This window comes from Sus scrofa, chromosome 2, assembly GCF_000003025.6.
Source record: "Sus scrofa isolate TJ Tabasco breed Duroc chromosome 2, Sscrofa11.1, whole genome shotgun sequence".
In the NCBI taxonomy this organism is placed as follows: Eukaryota; Metazoa; Chordata; class Mammalia; order Artiodactyla; family Suidae; genus Sus; species Sus scrofa.
In genome coordinates, this window is record NC_010444.4 from 141,296,113 (window position 1) to 141,313,612 (window position 17,500).

At 48.2% G+C, this 17,500-nt stretch overlaps 1 protein-coding gene across 2 annotated transcripts in view; it reads right to left on the reverse strand.

The window, feature by feature from the left end:
* The window catches only part of DNAJC18 (DnaJ heat shock protein family (Hsp40) member C18), a 39,525-nt gene continuing 23,826 nt past the window's right edge, over positions 1,802–17,500 (reverse strand). Inside the window, exons 4-9 of one of the 2 annotated variants that reach the window (XR_002341938.1) lie at positions 15,759–15,944; positions 14,663–14,772; positions 13,575–13,684; positions 10,123–10,295; positions 3,734–5,135; positions 1,802–2,715 (exon numbers count right to left, since the gene is read on the reverse strand). Coding sequence is in view for 1 of the 2 variants with exons in the window: in XM_003123993.6 (XP_003124041.5) it covers positions 5,011–5,135; positions 10,123–10,295; positions 13,575–13,684; positions 14,663–14,772; positions 15,759–15,944 (704 nt within the window). In the remaining variant the exon portion in view is untranslated. Of the gene's footprint in view, positions 5,136–10,122; positions 10,296–13,574; positions 13,685–14,662; positions 14,773–15,758; positions 15,945–17,500 lie in introns of both variants that reach the window. The other variant, XM_003123993.6, reaches the window with a different exon arrangement.

Genomic DNA, 17,500 nt, shown 5'->3' on the forward strand with positions numbered 1-17,500 from the left:
TGTGAGGAAGAGACGTTTGAGCTGAGACCTATTAAGGTGACTGGGAGGCACTTAGCAAGGGGGGCAGGGCCAGGTGAGTGGGAAGGGGCCCCAGAAAGAGGGAACAGTATACACAAAAGCTCCTTGGGCACAAGGGTTGCCAGCGTGTAGTAACTAAAAGGCTAGTACAGCAGAAAAGAAAAAGATGTATAGGACAAGCAAGGGTAGAGGCCAGAAACTCGGTTGAGCTTAGTCAAGCATTCGGTCAAGATGAAGACTTGGCTGACTTTTATTCTGGAGGCAAGATAGGTACGGAAATATTTTAAGCAAGAGGGTGACATGCTGTAACTTATGGTTTGAAAAGATCTCCCTGGTTGCAGAGAGGTGTACAGATCGGAGAGGGCCCAAACAGATGCACGGAGACTTATGCTGGTGCAGCTACTGCAGGGGCTTCTGTCAGAGAGAGTGGATGGTAATTTGATTGTTCGGGTCAGAGGAGATGAAGAGAGTGGATGGATTTAGGATGTTCTGGAAGTAAAACTGATAGGACTTAATGATGGAGAGGATACGGGAAAAGGAGAGCCAAGGTGTTGTAGTTGTCCCCTGCTGCAGATTACCACATACCATAGCTTAAAACAGCCACTGTATTATTTGCTCATGACTCTGCAGTTTGAACTAGCTTGGCAGGCAGCTCATTTCTGCTATGATCATCAGTGGGGGTGGCATAACCTGCTTGGCATGGATCATGTGCCTGGGTTCAATTCTTGCCGCCAGCTTACTTGTCTGGTTCTCCTTTGCATGGCTTCTCTGCGTGGTTAGCTTAGTGGTCTCAGGGTGGTGGGACTTATATGGCAGTGGCTTCCCCAAAGTGCAGAAATGGAAGCTGCTGGGTTTTGCCACATTCTATCAGCGAAGAATCAAGGCCAGCCCACATCAGAGAGGGGACTACACAAGGTCATGAATGTTAGGTGTGGTCCATTGGGAGATACTAAATTAAGTCTACCACACAAAGTCTCCCTGGTTTCTGACTTCATACTTGGATGGATGGTGGTGCGATTCGTGGAAATGGGAGCATTCCAACAATGTTCTCCCATCTCCTTCAAAAAAAAAAAAAAAAAAAAAACAAAAAACTCACCACACTTGGTATGAAGGTAATTATATTTCCAGTCTCTCCTCCTCAGAACTGCTTTCACTGATTCTTCATCCTAGACTAGACCCCTTTGTTATGGATTCCCAAGTTTCCTTTGGTCTCCTCTTTGAGAATCATCCCACTGGGGAGCACTGTCTAACTGGCTTCCCCAGGAGATGTGAGTTCCAAGAACCTGGGTGCTGGGTGTCACTTGTTTCCCGACCCCCGTCTCCAAAACGCGGCCCATCTGGTACACACTTAACTCTCCTTCTTTGCTGCATCTTATCTCCCTCTTTCTTCACAAGAATGATTGTGACCGGCTGGGCTCTGCGAGCCCAACTGAACAATGTCTTATACTTCTAAACCAAGGCTACCTTCACTGCGGACCATGAGGGACAAAACTCGCAAGGACCTGGGATAACCACTGATGTTCATATGCCAAGTGGATGTGATGTGTACACTGGTTGTAGGAAGCTGCAGCTGCCGCTCTCTGTTGGGAAATAAGCAGAGAACGGGTGATGCCATCAATGCTTTCTCTTGTTCTGAACACCAATAATTCTACTGGGGCATGAGGGAGCCCTGGAGCAGAGATCAACAGCCTGTCTAGCCTTACGTGGCTCCGAGGAGTGAGCAATATGTAGAACCCGAGGGCCATGGGCGAAGGGGAAAGAACAAAGGAAAAATATAAAGCCATTCTCTTAATAGAAAATTGTTTAATTTCTTTCTCTGTTAAAATACACTCAATCCAGATGCAGTGGAGCAGGTGACCAGATTTTTCAGGATTCTTACACCACTGGGAGCTGGTTCTATCCGTGTCAAACCCGTCTGGTCACAGAACACTCACATCTTTAATTTCAAATACTGAACGTGATGCAAATGATGTAATCAGTATCGAACACGCGGGTATATAGTTACTTGCTGGTCACTGCACGAGGTATCAACAATGCAGGCTCAAAAGAAGATGTATGGCAAGTTGGTCCTTTCCAAAAGTAAATATATTAGGACACTAAGTTGACACTTTAAATGAACCCAAAATAAATACGAATTAAGAGCTAGCTCCTGTGAGGAACAGTGCATGCAGACAATGAACTCGCAAGTGTGGCCATTTGTAACAGAAAGCTCTGGAATCCCAAGGGCGCTTCCTCACAAAGCCAGTCCTGAGTGTGAGGACGTAAAGGAGAGTAACGCGCAGCTTGGCTGGGCTGCTGGATTCCACGTTGCAGTGGCGTCTGGCATTCAGCATCACTTCTAAGAGTTCCCAACTGAAAGAGGAGCAATGGCATTTTCTTACGGGTCACATCTCCTAGGCCCTGAGGCTGGGCGCAGATGGAGGAAGCTCAGAAGTCATCTGGTTTGAGCAGATGAACCCCAGGGTTGCTAAGCTGGGGACACAGGTTCCTCCGAACTGCAGTGTCCTTGGGTGGAGAGAAGGCTCTTCACCCTCCCCTCCTCACTGCTGCCATGCAGGGCAGACGGCACTTCCACTCTCATGAAGGACAGCTTCAGTTCGCGCTCGAGCCTCAAGCCCGATTTCTTAGCCCCACTGCCCCCGCGAGTCTCCAGTCTGCATCCGTGTTCACGGAAAGTCTAGAGCTGCATGCCAAGTTCTGACAACAAGAAAAAGCCATACCTAAAGAGTTGATGTATGATAAAAAAACCACCTTCCGAATGATGTAGGCAAGAGGAAAACGCTTATTTTACCGCCATGCAGACGACCCATCTAAGATGCAACCCAGGAAATTAGAGTTTAACAATATTCCGGACAGTACCCGATCGATTAAACTATCCTTCACCCCAAAGCAAATACCATTCCCTCGAGGAAAACCAGGTGTGAGTGTTGCCGTCTATTAGGTAATAAATAAAACAGCACTGTCAGTGCTATGAAAGCAGACAGCAGACCTGCCATTTAATGAAGTGAGTTAGTCTTGACTCTATTTAATATAATATCATCGCAGATAACTCATCTCCGCCATGAAACCCATCAACTGTGGGACCACACTCTTCATGGGCATCGAGCACAGGGGGTTAATCTGTCAGGTCAGTTTAATTATGGCCCATTTCCAGCAGCTGGGGTGAGGAGAGGAGAGCTTTGATTTTTATGTGTGTGGGAAAACAATCTTTCCAAAGCCTGTTTGGCTCAGACACATTCTACTGCATAAATCCCCTCAGCCACTCGGAGGGGATCAAGGAAGACCCCCAAACCCAGGAGCACAGACCTAGTTGGGTGACAAAACTTGGCTATCTCGGCAACTGCTCTCCCTCCCACCCCAAAGCTGAGCAGATGTCCCCACCAGCCACCAGAGCCCCCCTCTTCACCTCTGGACTCAACTCCTGACCCTGGGGGACACCCCCGGGGTGCAACACCCACACGGGAACCATGCTGGACGTTGTTGGCCCAAATCACGGCTGTGCAGCTCAAAGGAGAAATTCTACTTTGGAAACGAGTTTTAGTTTCCTTCTAACAGGAACTTTTATGCCATCCTGAAGGAAACGTGGAGTGTGGACAAGAGTCACCTTTGATGCTTCCAGGTTCAGATTCACGACAGAATCTGGGCCCAGATGATAATCCTGCTAGCTCTTCCCCACAGCGAGGCCCAGAACCACACCGCCCGGGCAGCAACTTACCTCTGTCTTGTCACCGGTGGGAAGAGCCGCCTGCTATTGTTTTGTATACAGAATTGGTGCAGAGGTGTCCCGAGTGGATGCAGGACTGTCACAGAAAGGATACAGGGTCCCAGGCTGAGAGTGGGGGGCAGGAGGGATCCTCTGAGAAATGGCGATGATCACCCACTGCTCCTCGGTCATCGGCCCACCATCCAGCTCTGCCACAACAGCTGAGGGACCCGGGTCAACCGTGCACCCTCTCTGGGCCTCTGTTCCATGCCAGACACTCGATAAATGTTGACTACACGGAAAAGCATCTCCTGTCATACAGTGCCCATACAGGGCACTGGGGTGAACAGTGACTCCTGGGGCCAACGTCAGACCCCGACAGCCACGGACAGAGGGGCTTTCCCCTCTGCCTCCAGGCTTGAGCAAACAGCCCAGCTGGCTGGCAACGCCTCCCCTTCGGTCTGGCCACTGTACCTCTGTGGGGTGCAGGGACACGGCTCAAGTGTGACGCTGCAAGGGAACCTGACAGAAAGAACATTCTCTGGGTTCTATGAGGGACTAGGGGACCTGCGCTGAGCAGCTGAGACTCCGTCTGGCATTCGACCTTCACCTCTGGCTCCCGCTTCCCCGTGTCCGGGGAGCTGTACCACTAAAGCTCTCAACGTCTGGGCCCTCTATCAGAGGGCGGGCCAAGGAAGCAAGGCATCCCAAGCCAGGCAGCCTGCGAATGCCAGTGACGCCAAACAGCGATCGGGCAAAGAGGAAACTCAGGGCCACAGCAGTTGACATTTCTCCACCTTCCCCACAGGAAAGGGACAGGGGAGCTGGGAGCGCGTTCCAACAGCTGAATACAGCGGGGAGACGACCGACTGTAATGAAGGGAGAGGTGCGATTCCGGCGCACACGGTAACCAACCAACAGGAAGCTGCTCTGGCTGAGCCTGGGGACGGCTGCGTACGGAGACTTCGGTGGAGGAGGAAGACAGTCAGTCCGCTCTGGCTGAACGACATTCCCAGAGGCAGGGCAGGGGCGGAGCGGGGGCTCAGTCTAACATTCTGCCGCTCCTTCCATCTCGATGACCTGTTCCTGGCCCCTGAGCCAACCCCCAGGAAGGATTCTGTGATGCCAAGTCTGGCTCCGTGCTGAAGCGCCTCCAACTCTGCCCACCAAACAAAGTTAGCCAAGTGGAAAAGGTTCATCATTTCCTAGCTGTGTTTTATAAAATGGAATTAGGAACATAAAGGGCACCAAGGGGCAAAACCCCGAGCCTGCGTGGGACCATCCTCCTCTCAGCCCCCTCTGCGTAGGCCAAGAAGTTTGGAGAGTTTTTCACAGTTTTCAAGTTTCAGCGACTCTGCTTTCTGCTTCAATCGTTCATCTCTGTATAATCCTGCCAAATTGGTCAACTCCGACTCTGAAAGATAAAAGAGGTAACCAATTCATCAGGAGGGCCGAGCGCCTTTGTTTCCTTTTGGTACTTTGGAAGCAAAGCTCCTGTTACGTTAATGCTCTTTCTTGCGGTTAAATTTAAGAAACGCTCATTGACTCAAGAAACACGCATGGGCGGCCACCAGGTGCTGAGGATTAAGTGACACCTGTGGTCCTGGAGTCCGACGGTGTCTGAGCTGTGTGACAAACGCGCCGGACTTCGTTCTTATCAATAGAACATTTGGCACCAGACTTAGGAAACCTGCACGCGTGCAGTAAGAGGAGATTGTGTTTCGGGGCCTTTCCACCAACGGTATTCGGATGGCAGTCGGGGGAGAAGGGAGGCCCATCGCCCGCTCCTGTCATCTGAAACAAAGACAGCTGCTCCAACCTTCCCCCCGCGTGGCTGGCGGGATCGCAGCTCTCACATGCTGACTGACACGGCCTCGGGCGGCTGGGCACGCCTGCCTTCCCCGGGAGCCAGGGTGCTGGCGGCTTTCTTACCCCCTCACTGCATGTGGGGCCCCGAACGCAAAGGCCAAAGGCAGCTGGGCTCTTTTAAAAGCGAAATCATCTGGATCCAGTGACCTCTGTCTCCTTGGCAAAATGTATTTCATTTTCTCTTCATGGGGGAGAAGGTCACTCTATTTTTAACCAGAATATAATCTCTGCTGTCCTCTCGGACTCAGCAGAGGTTTGGCTGCCTCTACTTTTTATTCTTTTGTGTAGTTTCAGAGGCATCCCTAGGCAGGAATGCCTGGCCAGCACCTCCAGAGACGTGCTGCGCAGTCACAGGACGGCGTGCTTGCAGGGGCTGTGTGGCTTCTTAGAGCCTCCAAGAGCAGGCAGCTACTCCATGTTTAAAGGACCATGTTTGCGAAAATGCCATTTTAATCATTCTGAAATAGGTCTATCCATCCTTAATCATCTTGCTGGCAGATTTTTTCTTGGGAGAACGAGAGGCACCTGTCCGATTAATCAGCAAACTGCCTGGAAACAGGACTTAATACGTAGCTGGGGGAACAACGGCATCAGTTTCTGAATACGTCTCTACCAACACAAAACTGGCCTTTCTTCTCACAATGATTCTGTTTACATCACGTAAGGCCCAAAGTGCAGATGAGGTAGGGTGAGTGGTGAGGAGGCCTGAACGCCCACCCTCTACAATGGGGGCTCAGAGCCTGGGCCCTGGTTGGGCAGTTGTTTGGCAGGCAGTGGGTCTCCTAGGCTCCAGAACAATGTGCCCTCGCCCTATGGCACGGGGCCTGCCGTGTGTGCCAACCAGAGCTTGTCTTGGCACAGGCATCCTCGCAGGTGATGCGGCTTCATGGAGGATCATGCGTCCACTCAAACGAAAGCCCGTGGCTCCTCCGTTCTGCCCAGAGCTCGGCACTGCCTCCATTTCTCTGGCTTCTCTGGCACATGGAGACCCGTTCAGGAGGGTTCTGGGAAACCAGCCTATGCCTTTGGTGCTCTGGAGTCACAGCTACACCGCTGATAAAGCTGATTCTGTGGTGATGTTTTTCCTTGAAATGAATTCCTTCGGTTTCTTGTTTACTGACCTTATTCAAGGGTCTCACTGCCTGAAATCTTACTCCAAAAAACATTAAGGGCTAATGATTCTTACTATTCTCTACACCGCCAACCACTGTAATAAGCTAATGAAATAGAACTGCATACATAGGAATGTGTTTCTCAAAACATCACATGGCTGGAGTTCCTGTCGTGGCTCAACAGAAATGAATCTAACTAGTATGCATGAGGACGCAGGTTTGGTGCCTGGCCTTGCTCAGTGGGTTAAGGATCTGGCATTGCTGTGAGCAGCTGTGTAGACCAGCAGCTGTAGCTCTGAATCAACCCCTAGCCTGGAACCTCCATATGCCGTGGGTGAGGCCCTAAAAAGATCCCCCCCCAAAAAATATATATGTATATATATCACGATACATCACGTCCCTTTTTGCTTTCCACAAAGTTCACTGAAACCAGGTTTCTATGCTCCAGAGACTGAGACCCCCGGCTGGTCCAGAGCAATGACCGTGAACAAAGGCAGTGTTTCAAGGAACCACGTCCCACACCCCCAGGACCCTGCTTGGAGAAACTTCCCTGCAAACTGCCAGTGAATCCTTTTGCACGTCAATGAACAGAAGGTCAATGCAATGAATATGCTACTTTTGACAAATTCTGTTAATATTCAGTAACTTCTAAGGAAAAATGAAACTCTTGGCAGAGGCAGGATCAAGAGAACATCGTTTCTTCTCCGCAAAATGTTTCTCTCTCTCTCTCTTTTTTTGGCCACGCCCATGGTATGCAGAAGTTCCTGGGTCAGGGACTGAATCTGTGTTACAGCTGTAACCAGAACCTCAGCTGGACAATGCTGGATCCTCAACCCACTGGGCCTCCAGGGAACTCCTGCGAAATGTTTCCCTTGCCCTGAGGGCCACTGTGAGAGACGGATGCAGCACTGAGCCTTCAGGGTAAACTGATGCAGGCAAACGGCCAAGAGAAGCAGACTCCAGAGCCTCTCCAAAGACACTCTGCACACGAGCCCAGGTCGGAGCCCTGACCACTGGAGACCTCGACGGGTCCCAACCACACTCACCTCACGATCCAGCCCCATGGGACAGGGCTGCATACAGTCGGCAAGGCCAAGCAAGGTCTGGACTCGTTAGGATCCAGGCACTTACTACATGGCAGACAGCATGCTAAGTATTGCTCTCCTACCATCCTCCACAATCCACACGGTCTCCCTGGGAGAAAGTTCATTTTATCTCCATTTCAAAGCCTGAGCTTCTACCCACTCTGCTACCCTGCTCTGGGGCACAGAAAGAAGTTCTCCGCTGCCGGGCAGGGCTGGGATCTCAGCTCAGCCCAGCCAGGTCGGGAGGCGTCCTACTTGTTACTTGGGTCCATCCCAGTCCAGTGGCACAGCCGCTTCCCGACACTGGGTTTATTATCTAGGGGCAGCTGTGAAGGCGTAAACAGGGCAATTAGGGTTCATAGCAAGGGCTCACTCACACAGTTCACACCGGTGAAGCAGTCTAAGGAAGAGCAGAGAAAGAAATTAACAGAAGATTTTAAAAGACAATGGCTAACTTTGCTAAAAACAGTTTCCATTCGGTATTTTGCCAAGAGTGAACTTTGTTCTCAAGTGGGTTTATTTTTACAACCTCCATGTGCTAAATTTAACCTTGCTGGCTGCACTTGCTGCTGGATCCGGAGGGCAGATGCTGCTGGTTCTCAAATGGCACTTGGGTTGTGTGGAGGCTCCAAGAGCCACCATCCTTAAATGCCTGAAATAGATTTTTAAGGGGTGTGTGCTGATAACCCCTGGGCTGAACTTGTGGGTACATGCAACGTGCTCACCCACTGGATGTTCGTATCTGGAGGGCACCCAAGCCCTGAGAGGAGGCCTCAGGAGGATGGGATAATCTCCTGGAAGCCACCTCAGGTATAATTCCTACCATGAGCTCTTTGTATAGCTCCAGCTGGTGTGTGTGTGTGTGTGTGTGTGTGTGCGCGCGCGTGTGTTTGAAGAATGTGAATTGAAATTCATCAATTTCTTGCATAAAGCTATAAATTAAAACCCTCTCATGGCTTAAAACAATGGAGACTTTTAGACATACACTGTGGCCTTCACCGGATTTGGATCCACGTTTACAATGCCTGTAAGTCTAAGGCTTCCATCTTGCTCCAAAATTCTATCCCCATTTTTGAAACATGCAAAACCTAACTTAGCAATGGGGTGGGGGTATTTCCCAACCATTCGGTTTTGTTTTGTTTTTTTAACTAAAAAAGCAACTTCCTCCTCCAGCTGAATCCCCCCTTACACCCGAGTCATTGCCCACTAAGCTCCCAATGCACCTGAGAGGTCAGGTGGGCTCTGCAAGGACTGTGCCAAGGGCCTGGGACACAAAATTAGTAAGACGTGGCTCCTGTCCTCAGAGAGCCCAGAGTTAGCAGGGAGACTGCCATGTACCCAGAGAACACGAACACTGAGGGTGGCACTGAGGGAGAAGGATGAGCAAAGCGCTTTAAAAACAAAGAGGAAGGAGAGATTAACTCGGGGTGGGGTTGGGATGCGAGATGGGTGGCGAGGGCTTAGCGGCACCATGACCAGGGATCTAATTTTATCAGACACCGTTAGATGTTTCATAATACCCGCTGATAAGGTTTTTAAAAAGGAGTCTTGCTTTTTATAAATTAACCAAAGCCAAGTTTTATAAGATACAATTACTAACGGGTGTGTGTTTGTGTGTGTGTGTGTAATTCAGGTGGCATGAGAAGGGAGCCTGTGGGCTAGGAGGCGGGGTGGCCCTTGCTCAGCACACCTCGCCAACACTCTCTGGATGTGTAAGCCAAGTGGCAACACTGCCACCCCACTGTCTCCAGAGAGGGAAACAGCGTGGAAGAATTGCTCTGCTCCACGGATGGTCACTTCTGGTCTGGTGGCCACAGCTGATTGGAGGGGAAGAGAAGGGGCACCTAACCCAGTCCCAGCAACCTCCAAAACGCAGGTTAGGCTGCATGAATCAGACTTCCCTCAGAGAAACATGGAATTAGGAAACTGGACCAAATCAGCTGGCCACCTCAAGAGGAAGCTTGTGATGCACAAAGAGGCCAGTGACTGGTGGGGTTAGGGAAGTGGGAGAGTGAAGAGGAGGGCAGCAACAAAAAGAAACCATGCAAATCAAGGCCGTGAGGGGGAGCTTAAAGAAGCAAAGGAAGGCAGTTGGCAGAGAGAAGGGAGACTCAGAGACAGGCTGGCAACTAGTACTGCCCAAATTCCTAGGATCGCCAAGCCCAGGCCACATGCGTTCCATTAGGAAACTTCCCTTTGTGGGTTTAACCTCCTCCCTGTCCCTGTTCACATCAACAAGAGCAACGCACACAAGGAGAGAGGAGGGACCCAGAAGCCGGGGAGGCCTCAGGCTGGAAGCGTGGCCACCAGCTGAAGCCCTTTTAGGGCATCTTACTTTGCTGTTTCTCCTTCCAGCAACTCGTCTGGATGTAATCAATGTAGTCCTTCTCTATCGTCTTCTCCAGGTCACGCAGAGAGGCTCCTCTGTAGGCCTTGTCAAAGTTTTTATCCACGAAGTAAGGCACCTGTAGGTTTTGGGTTTCTCTAGAAATGGTGTAGCCCAAGGTCCTGAAACAAGGAGAGAGAGGCGCCCATGAGCTTGTTCTATTCGGCAATATCACTCTTAGCACCAGCCTCGCAAGCAACGTCACAGTCCTCCTCACAGGGCAGATGCAGATACCATTTCCTTTTAAAAATTTTTCATTAACACATATCATATCTACTATCATTAACAGATATCATATCATTTTCTAAAAGATCTAATATTTATTATTTCCCAAGCAAGGCAATAAATGTAATGTCACCCTTGTCGCCATTATGTGAGCATGTTCAAATGGACTCAGTCTTAGCACATTTATTCCCTTCAGGGATTTACCTCCCTCTCTTCTCTCTTTTTAAATTTAAGATACACAAGAGTTCCTGTTGTGGCGCAGTGGAAATGAATCCAACTAGTATCCATGGGGATGAGGGTTCAATCCCTAGCCTCACTCAGTGGGTTAAGGATCCGGCACTGCCATGAGTTATGGTGTAGGTCACTGACATGGCTTAGACCCCGAGTTGCTCTGGCTGCGGTGTAGGCCAGTGGCTGTACTCTGATTCGATGCCTAACTGGGACCTTCCATGTGCCGCACGTAAGGCCCTAAAAAGAAAAAAAAAAAGTTTAAGGCCTGCACCACAATGATTCATACATGCCGTTTTTCGTATATTGTGAAATGATCAAACAACAGGTTCAGCTAACATCTAGCTTTTCATCTACGTAACAACAGAAACGAAAGAAGAAACAAAGGAAAAAATTTTCTCCTTGTGATGAGAACTCTTAGGATGTGCCCTCTCAACAATTTTCCTCTCATTTCCTATCACACAGCAGTGTTAACTACTGCAGCCGCTACGCTGTACATCGGATCCCTCCTCCTTATAGACCTGAGAACTGTTAGTCCCTCCAACTCCCCTCCCTTCCCCTCTACCTCTGGTAGCCGCAAGGCTGATCTCTTTTCTATGAGCTTGGGGTTTTTTTAGATTCCACATGTAAGTGAGATTGTACAGTATTTGTCTTTCTTTGGCTTACTTTACTTAGCATAATGCCTTCAAGGTCCATCACTGTTTTCACAAATGGGAGGAGTTCCTCATTTTTATGTCTGAGTAATACTACTCCATTGAATATACATAGACCACAACTTCTTCGCCCATTCAGCCACTGATGGACACTCAGATTGTCGCCATGTCTTGACTACTGTATATACACTGCTCTGAACATGGCGGCGCAGCTGTCTGGGTTCCCCTCTGTGAGACTGCTTCTTTCGAGGCTAAAAGTAAATCTCTGCATGCATAACAGCAATTTCTGTAATGTACAGGACCTCGCATGGCACCTGGCACAGAGCAGGCTACTGATAAATTTGGCTGAACGAAATGAATGTTACAGTAAACGATTTACAAATAACCAGACAGCTCATACCAACTTAGTTCCAATTGTGAGGTCATGATAAAAAGTACTTCACACACAGTCGTGAGGTGAGAACTACCAAAAACTGTGACAAATATTTCAGTGAGAGGGGAGGGATGGATTGGGAGCTTGGAACTGGCACACTATTGTACGTGGAATAAATGGTCAATGGGGACTTGCTGTGCACTACAGGGAAACCTACTCGAGATTCTGTGATACCCTATATGGGAGTGGATATGTGTGTATATGTATCATTGAAATGCTTTGCCCTACATCAGAAATTAACATAACACTGTAAATCAACTACATGTCAGTAGCATTTTAAAAAAAGATTTCAATGATATCTCCAGGCTAATGCTCAGTGGGTTTAAGATCCCCAATGGTATCTGGTGTTCGGAAACATTAACAGGTCTCAGTTAACTAAAGTCCAGCCATTAGAAAGTATAGGAGTTCCCCTCATGGCTCAATGGTAATGAACCTGACTAGTATCCATGGGACGCAAGTTCGATCCTTGGCCTCGTTTAGTGAGTTAAGGATCTTGCAATGCTGTGAGCTATGATGTAGGTTGCAGACATGGCTCGGACCCAGCATTGCTGTAGCTCTGGCTCGACCCCTAGCCTGGGAACCTCCATATGCCGCGAGTGTGGCCCTAAAAAGACCAAAAGAAAAAAAAAAAGTATAGAAGGGAGCTCAAATTCAAGTTAATATAATGTGACAGTGATGTACAAAATTCAAACTGATTTTGTTCAAGCTGGACAAAATCCATCTTAAATGGGCTTTATTTGACCTTTTCCCAGCCTTTTCCTTTGACCTCTCACCTTGGGGATCTTGCTGGATGTCTAAGAACACAGGCCACTCGACTACTCTCGCTTCCCTCTGGGAAGCTGTTGGCAGGGAAGGTTCCTGCCTGTCGCACTGGCCTGACCAGAAAAGGGGTGCCAGTGGTACGTACACAGAGGAAGTCAGTAAATAGAGGGGTATCAGGCCGGCGTGACCTGATAGCAATGATCTCTCTCTAGATCATTCTAGTGATCCACAATGAGAGTCTTTAGCCCAATGATCACCAACAAGAGCTCTTCCTGTTAGGTATTGTTCCATGGAGCCCACATTTGGAAAGGTTTTTGTCTGCTAAGCTATAAGAGCAAAAACTCATTTCCCATTAATAATTTAAAAAGTAATGAATCCAATGAGTCTCAAACTTTAGTAGAGGGCATGGCAAACCTCACACTGCTGGTTCTCACCGCAGAGTTTCTGATTCAGCAGATACGGAGTAAAGCCTAAGAGTCTGCATGTCTACATGCTGCCAGTTAATGCTGATCAGGGACCAAACTTCTGAGAAATGACTTAAAAAAATTCATTACTAAATCTAAAAATTCCTATCAGAGCTCGTGTTTTCCATGCAATGCAAACTTTAGAATGACTTTCTATATTTTCAGCAAAAGCAAAGAAATGAGATACTACGGTTTGACTGTACAGCCTTATCATGAATAGATGTCTTATTCTTGCAATTTCTTAAATTGGAAATAATCACCAGGTCTTAGTTGCTATGTTCTCAGACCCACAGGGGTCCAGCGATACTATCACAAGCTCCGTAAGGTCCTTTTTCTAAGTCTAAGATGGTATGATAAGGATTTAATCTAAACCAGGAGTTAGTTAATTCTTCAGAAGCCAGCTTGTGCTGTTCTACAGCTGACCAGACGGTGTCGCTGTAGAACAAAACAATCAGGTCCTGAGGGCTGGGCGGAGCGGCCTATGGTACTTTTGCATTATCACTACCCAGCTGTTCCTGTCAACGCAAACTCAGTGTTTTCTACAATACAAGGTGAAAGGAAATGTTAGTAATGTACCAGCAAAAACTGCAAGTGTTTCATTAGATTGTTAAGAAAGATTATCAGCATTTGACTTACGATTTATAGAACAGACTATACGGGGGATTAGCAGCTAGCAGCTGAGTAATCACAGATATGATCACAATCACCAGAACTGGAAGTAACTGAATAAATGCAGAATATGTAGTCTGAAAAAGAGAAAGTATTTGGTATAAGTGTTGTTCATCCACATGCAGCTTAGTGAAAACAGGATAGTTTTCCCAAAGAAAATACCAATTACCGATGCACTGCACAGAGCTCCAGGCTTTTCTGGGAAGGCTGTCCTCTGTGCTGAGAAGTACCAGACAACCCTGCTTTGTCAGCCTGAAAACGCTGAAGGAGGCCCACTCACAACCTGGATTTACACCCGGTAATCCTTCTGCAGCCCCCTTTTCTAAGACCAGTGAGGCAGAGACACCTGTTTGTGAGACTGCCCAAACTGTGCCTCTCACAAGGTCTCGTTACTATGCAACTCTGTTGTCTTGGCCTCAGCTGAACAGACCGTGGGACATCTAGAGGACATCTAACTGTAGCAGAAATAATCACACTCTCCTTCCTGAAGATCTGGGATTGAGATTCATGACCACCCACTGCTAGGCAATCACCAGAAGAAAGGACACACGCTCTGACGCACTGGAGACGGGCAAGAGGAAGCAGAAAGCCAGGCCGCTTAAAGAACAAAGGAGATGAAGAGAGGCGGGAGAACTGGAGACAGCTGGCCCCAAGAGTCATGGGGCGCACAGCTTGTGGGTGCCTGACAGCACCCCAGTTCCTGGTTCCCGCCTGTCTTAAGGCCCAGGCTGCTTCCTGCCCTTGAGCTTCATGAGACTCTCTTGATGCCTTACCTTAAACCCCCTTTAGTTTTGAGTATTTTGAAGGGAGTTTCTATTCTCTGCTGTCAAGAAAACCCTGACCAAAACAGCCCCACAGATTTCCTGGGACCATCACCAAAGAAGGGGTGGGGAAGAGGGGTGCATTCTGGCCTATTTGGGCCAACTGTCCAGCTCTTTTTACTGTGCCTCTGCTTTCATAAAGCATGCTTTAGTGACACATTTCAAGGTGACCTTCAAATAGGTCTGCTCATACAAGTACTTATGGGCAGCAGCTGTCCTGTCCTCCCTGGGTACCTGAGGTTTATCTTCTTCCTCCTCCTTCCGTGTCTGCATCCTCTCATGTCGGTGCCGCCGGCGGTAATAGTGAGTGTCGTCTGTCACATTTGAGAACATATGAATGTTTCCTGGAAAAGAAAGAAAAACACTCAGTAGGTGACACAGCGAACATCCCTTCCTTGCCTTTTCCAAGGCCCTTGCTTCCAGCTAGGTTCTCCGGGGGCACAGGACTACCCCATTTTACCCAGGAAGAATAAGACAGTAGGGATGTCGAGCAAACCAGCTGAAAATGGGACATGCTCAGCTCTCCTGCCCCTATTTAAACAGTCTTTGTAACCAGTGACAGAGAAGCGGATGAAGAAAGAGCACTTGGGCCATGAAGCCTGTCTCCACGCTCATGCCTGCTCCTTGCCCAATAACGGATTATGTCACTAGTATCTTTAATAGCAACTCACAAAATTTAGCTTTCTTTCTAAGCATTTAATTATTCCAGCTTCCAACGCTTTGGGGGTACTTTTCTCACCTTTATCTTTATATAAGGGGCTCTTTTTACAATAATAATAATAATAATAATATAGGCATTTTGCTTCTAATTTATAAAACACTTAAAAATATCCAATCCTGGGAGTTCCCGTTGTGGTGCAGCAGAAATGAATATGACTAGTATCCATGAGGATGCAGATTTGATCCCCAGCCTCACTCAGTGGGTCGGGGATCCGGTGTTGCTGTGAGCTGTGGTGTGGGCCGCAGATGCAGCTCAGATCTGGCATTGCTGTGCCTGTCGTGTAGGCTGGTAGCTGCAGCTCAGATCTGACTGCAGCCTGGGAACTTCCATATGCCGTGGGTGTAGCCCTAAAACAAAAAGGACAAAAAAAATCCAATCGTCACAAAGCCTTGTGAGGTTGGTCTTACCAGCCCTGTTTTTCAGGTAAGGAAACAAGACCAGATAAAATCAAAATTATGTGTAGCAGGAGGCTAGAGATGTGCCTAAACCCTAGCTCATCTGGATCCAAAGTCTTGTTGTTTCTACTATACTGTGGTCCCTGTATTCAGATCTTCAAACAGATCCTCAAAATACATACGACTTTTTAGGCAGTAACTCTGGGACACTAACCTGTAGGAAAATGCCCTCCAAAGAAGACGTTGAACAGCTCTTCTGGAGTGATGTCTGCTTCAAAGTCCCTGTAATAATTATATGGTCTGGCTCGAGGGGCAGTGAAAGTCATCTGTTCGTCTCCATATTCATCATAGCGGAGTCTCTTGTCAGGATTGCTCAGGACTGCAAAGGCATTTCCTATCGCTGCAACAAAAACAAAAAGCACCTCAGATCCTGTTGTGGCTTAGCAGTAAAGAACCTGACTAATATTCCACGAGGATGTGGGTTCGATCCCTGGCCCTGCTCAGTGGGTTAAAGGACCCAGTGTTGCCACCCAAGCTGCAGTGTAGGTGTGGACATGGCTCGGATCTGGCATTGCTGTGCCTGAGGCGTAGGCCGGCAGCTGCAGCTCCCATTCAACCCCTAACCTGGGAACCTCCATATGCGGCAGGTGCAGCCCTAAAAAGGAAAACAAAACAAAAACCATAAAAAGAGACCAATCAAACAAAGAAAAGCTGAGTACATACTCCTTGCTGTAGCTCTGGGTGAGCACAGCAGCAGCAGTGAAGAGCCGAGAACTGATTGGTGCGACAACTCCACAGTGACCCAAGGAGAACTACATGGGCCTGGAACGTTCACCCAAGTGCCTGCCCTTGAAATTTCCCACGATATAGTTTCATAAGCCAGAAACAAGAGACTCAAGATAAACTAAGAACGACTGTTTTCAGTCATCAAAAATGTGTTATTTTACTTGATAGCAATAGTCTACGGCTGGAAACAGTTCATACTTAAGTAATGGTATTCTAACACAAAGTCACAAACAATCTCCGGAATAAAATAATCAGCACAAATTCTCCTGCTTGGCTAAAAGCAAAGTCCTCACTCATGAGTCTTGTCTCAGCTGACTTAAAAAAATGGTCTTCAGAAAGGGGACAGGTGGAGGGAGGAGGGATGGACTGGAGGTGTGGGACTGGCACATGCGCACTGAGGTATCAGAATGACTGGCCAACAGGGACCTTCTGCGTAGCACAGAGAACTCTACCCAATATTCTGTGATAATCTATGTGGGTAAAGAATCTGAAAGAGAATGGGTGTGTATACATGTACAACCGAATCACTTTGTACAGCAAAAATTATGACAACATTGTAAATCAACTATACTTCAATAAAATTTTTAAAATGAAGAAAAGGTCTTTAGGAGTTCCCTTGTGGCTCAGCAGGTTAAGGATCTGGTATTGTCACTGCAGTGGCCAGGTCACTGCTGTGGCATGGGTTCAATCCCTGGCCCAGGAGCTTCCACATGCTGTAGGTACAGCCCTCCCCGAAAAAGCTGGTCTTCAAAAATTAAGATGGAGTTCCCATTGTGGCTCAGAAGAAACGAATCTTACTAGTATCCATAAGGACGAAGGTTTGATCCCTGGCCTCGCTCAGTGGGTTAAAACTCCAGTGTTGCCTTGAGCTGCAATGTAGGCTGCAGACGCAGCTCGGAATTGGCGTTGCTGTGGCTGTGTTGTAGGCCGGCGGCTACAGCCAATTGGACCTCTAGCTTGGGAACCGTTATCACTTATATCTGGAATCTAATATACAGCACAAATGAACCTTTCCACAGAAAAGAAATGCATGGACTTGGAGGTCAGACTTGTGGTTGCCAAGGGGGAGGGGGAAGGAGGGGGATGGACTGGGAGTTTGGGGTTAGTAGATGCAAACTATTGCCTTTGGAGTGGATAAGCAATGAGATCCTGCCGTATAGCACAGGGAAC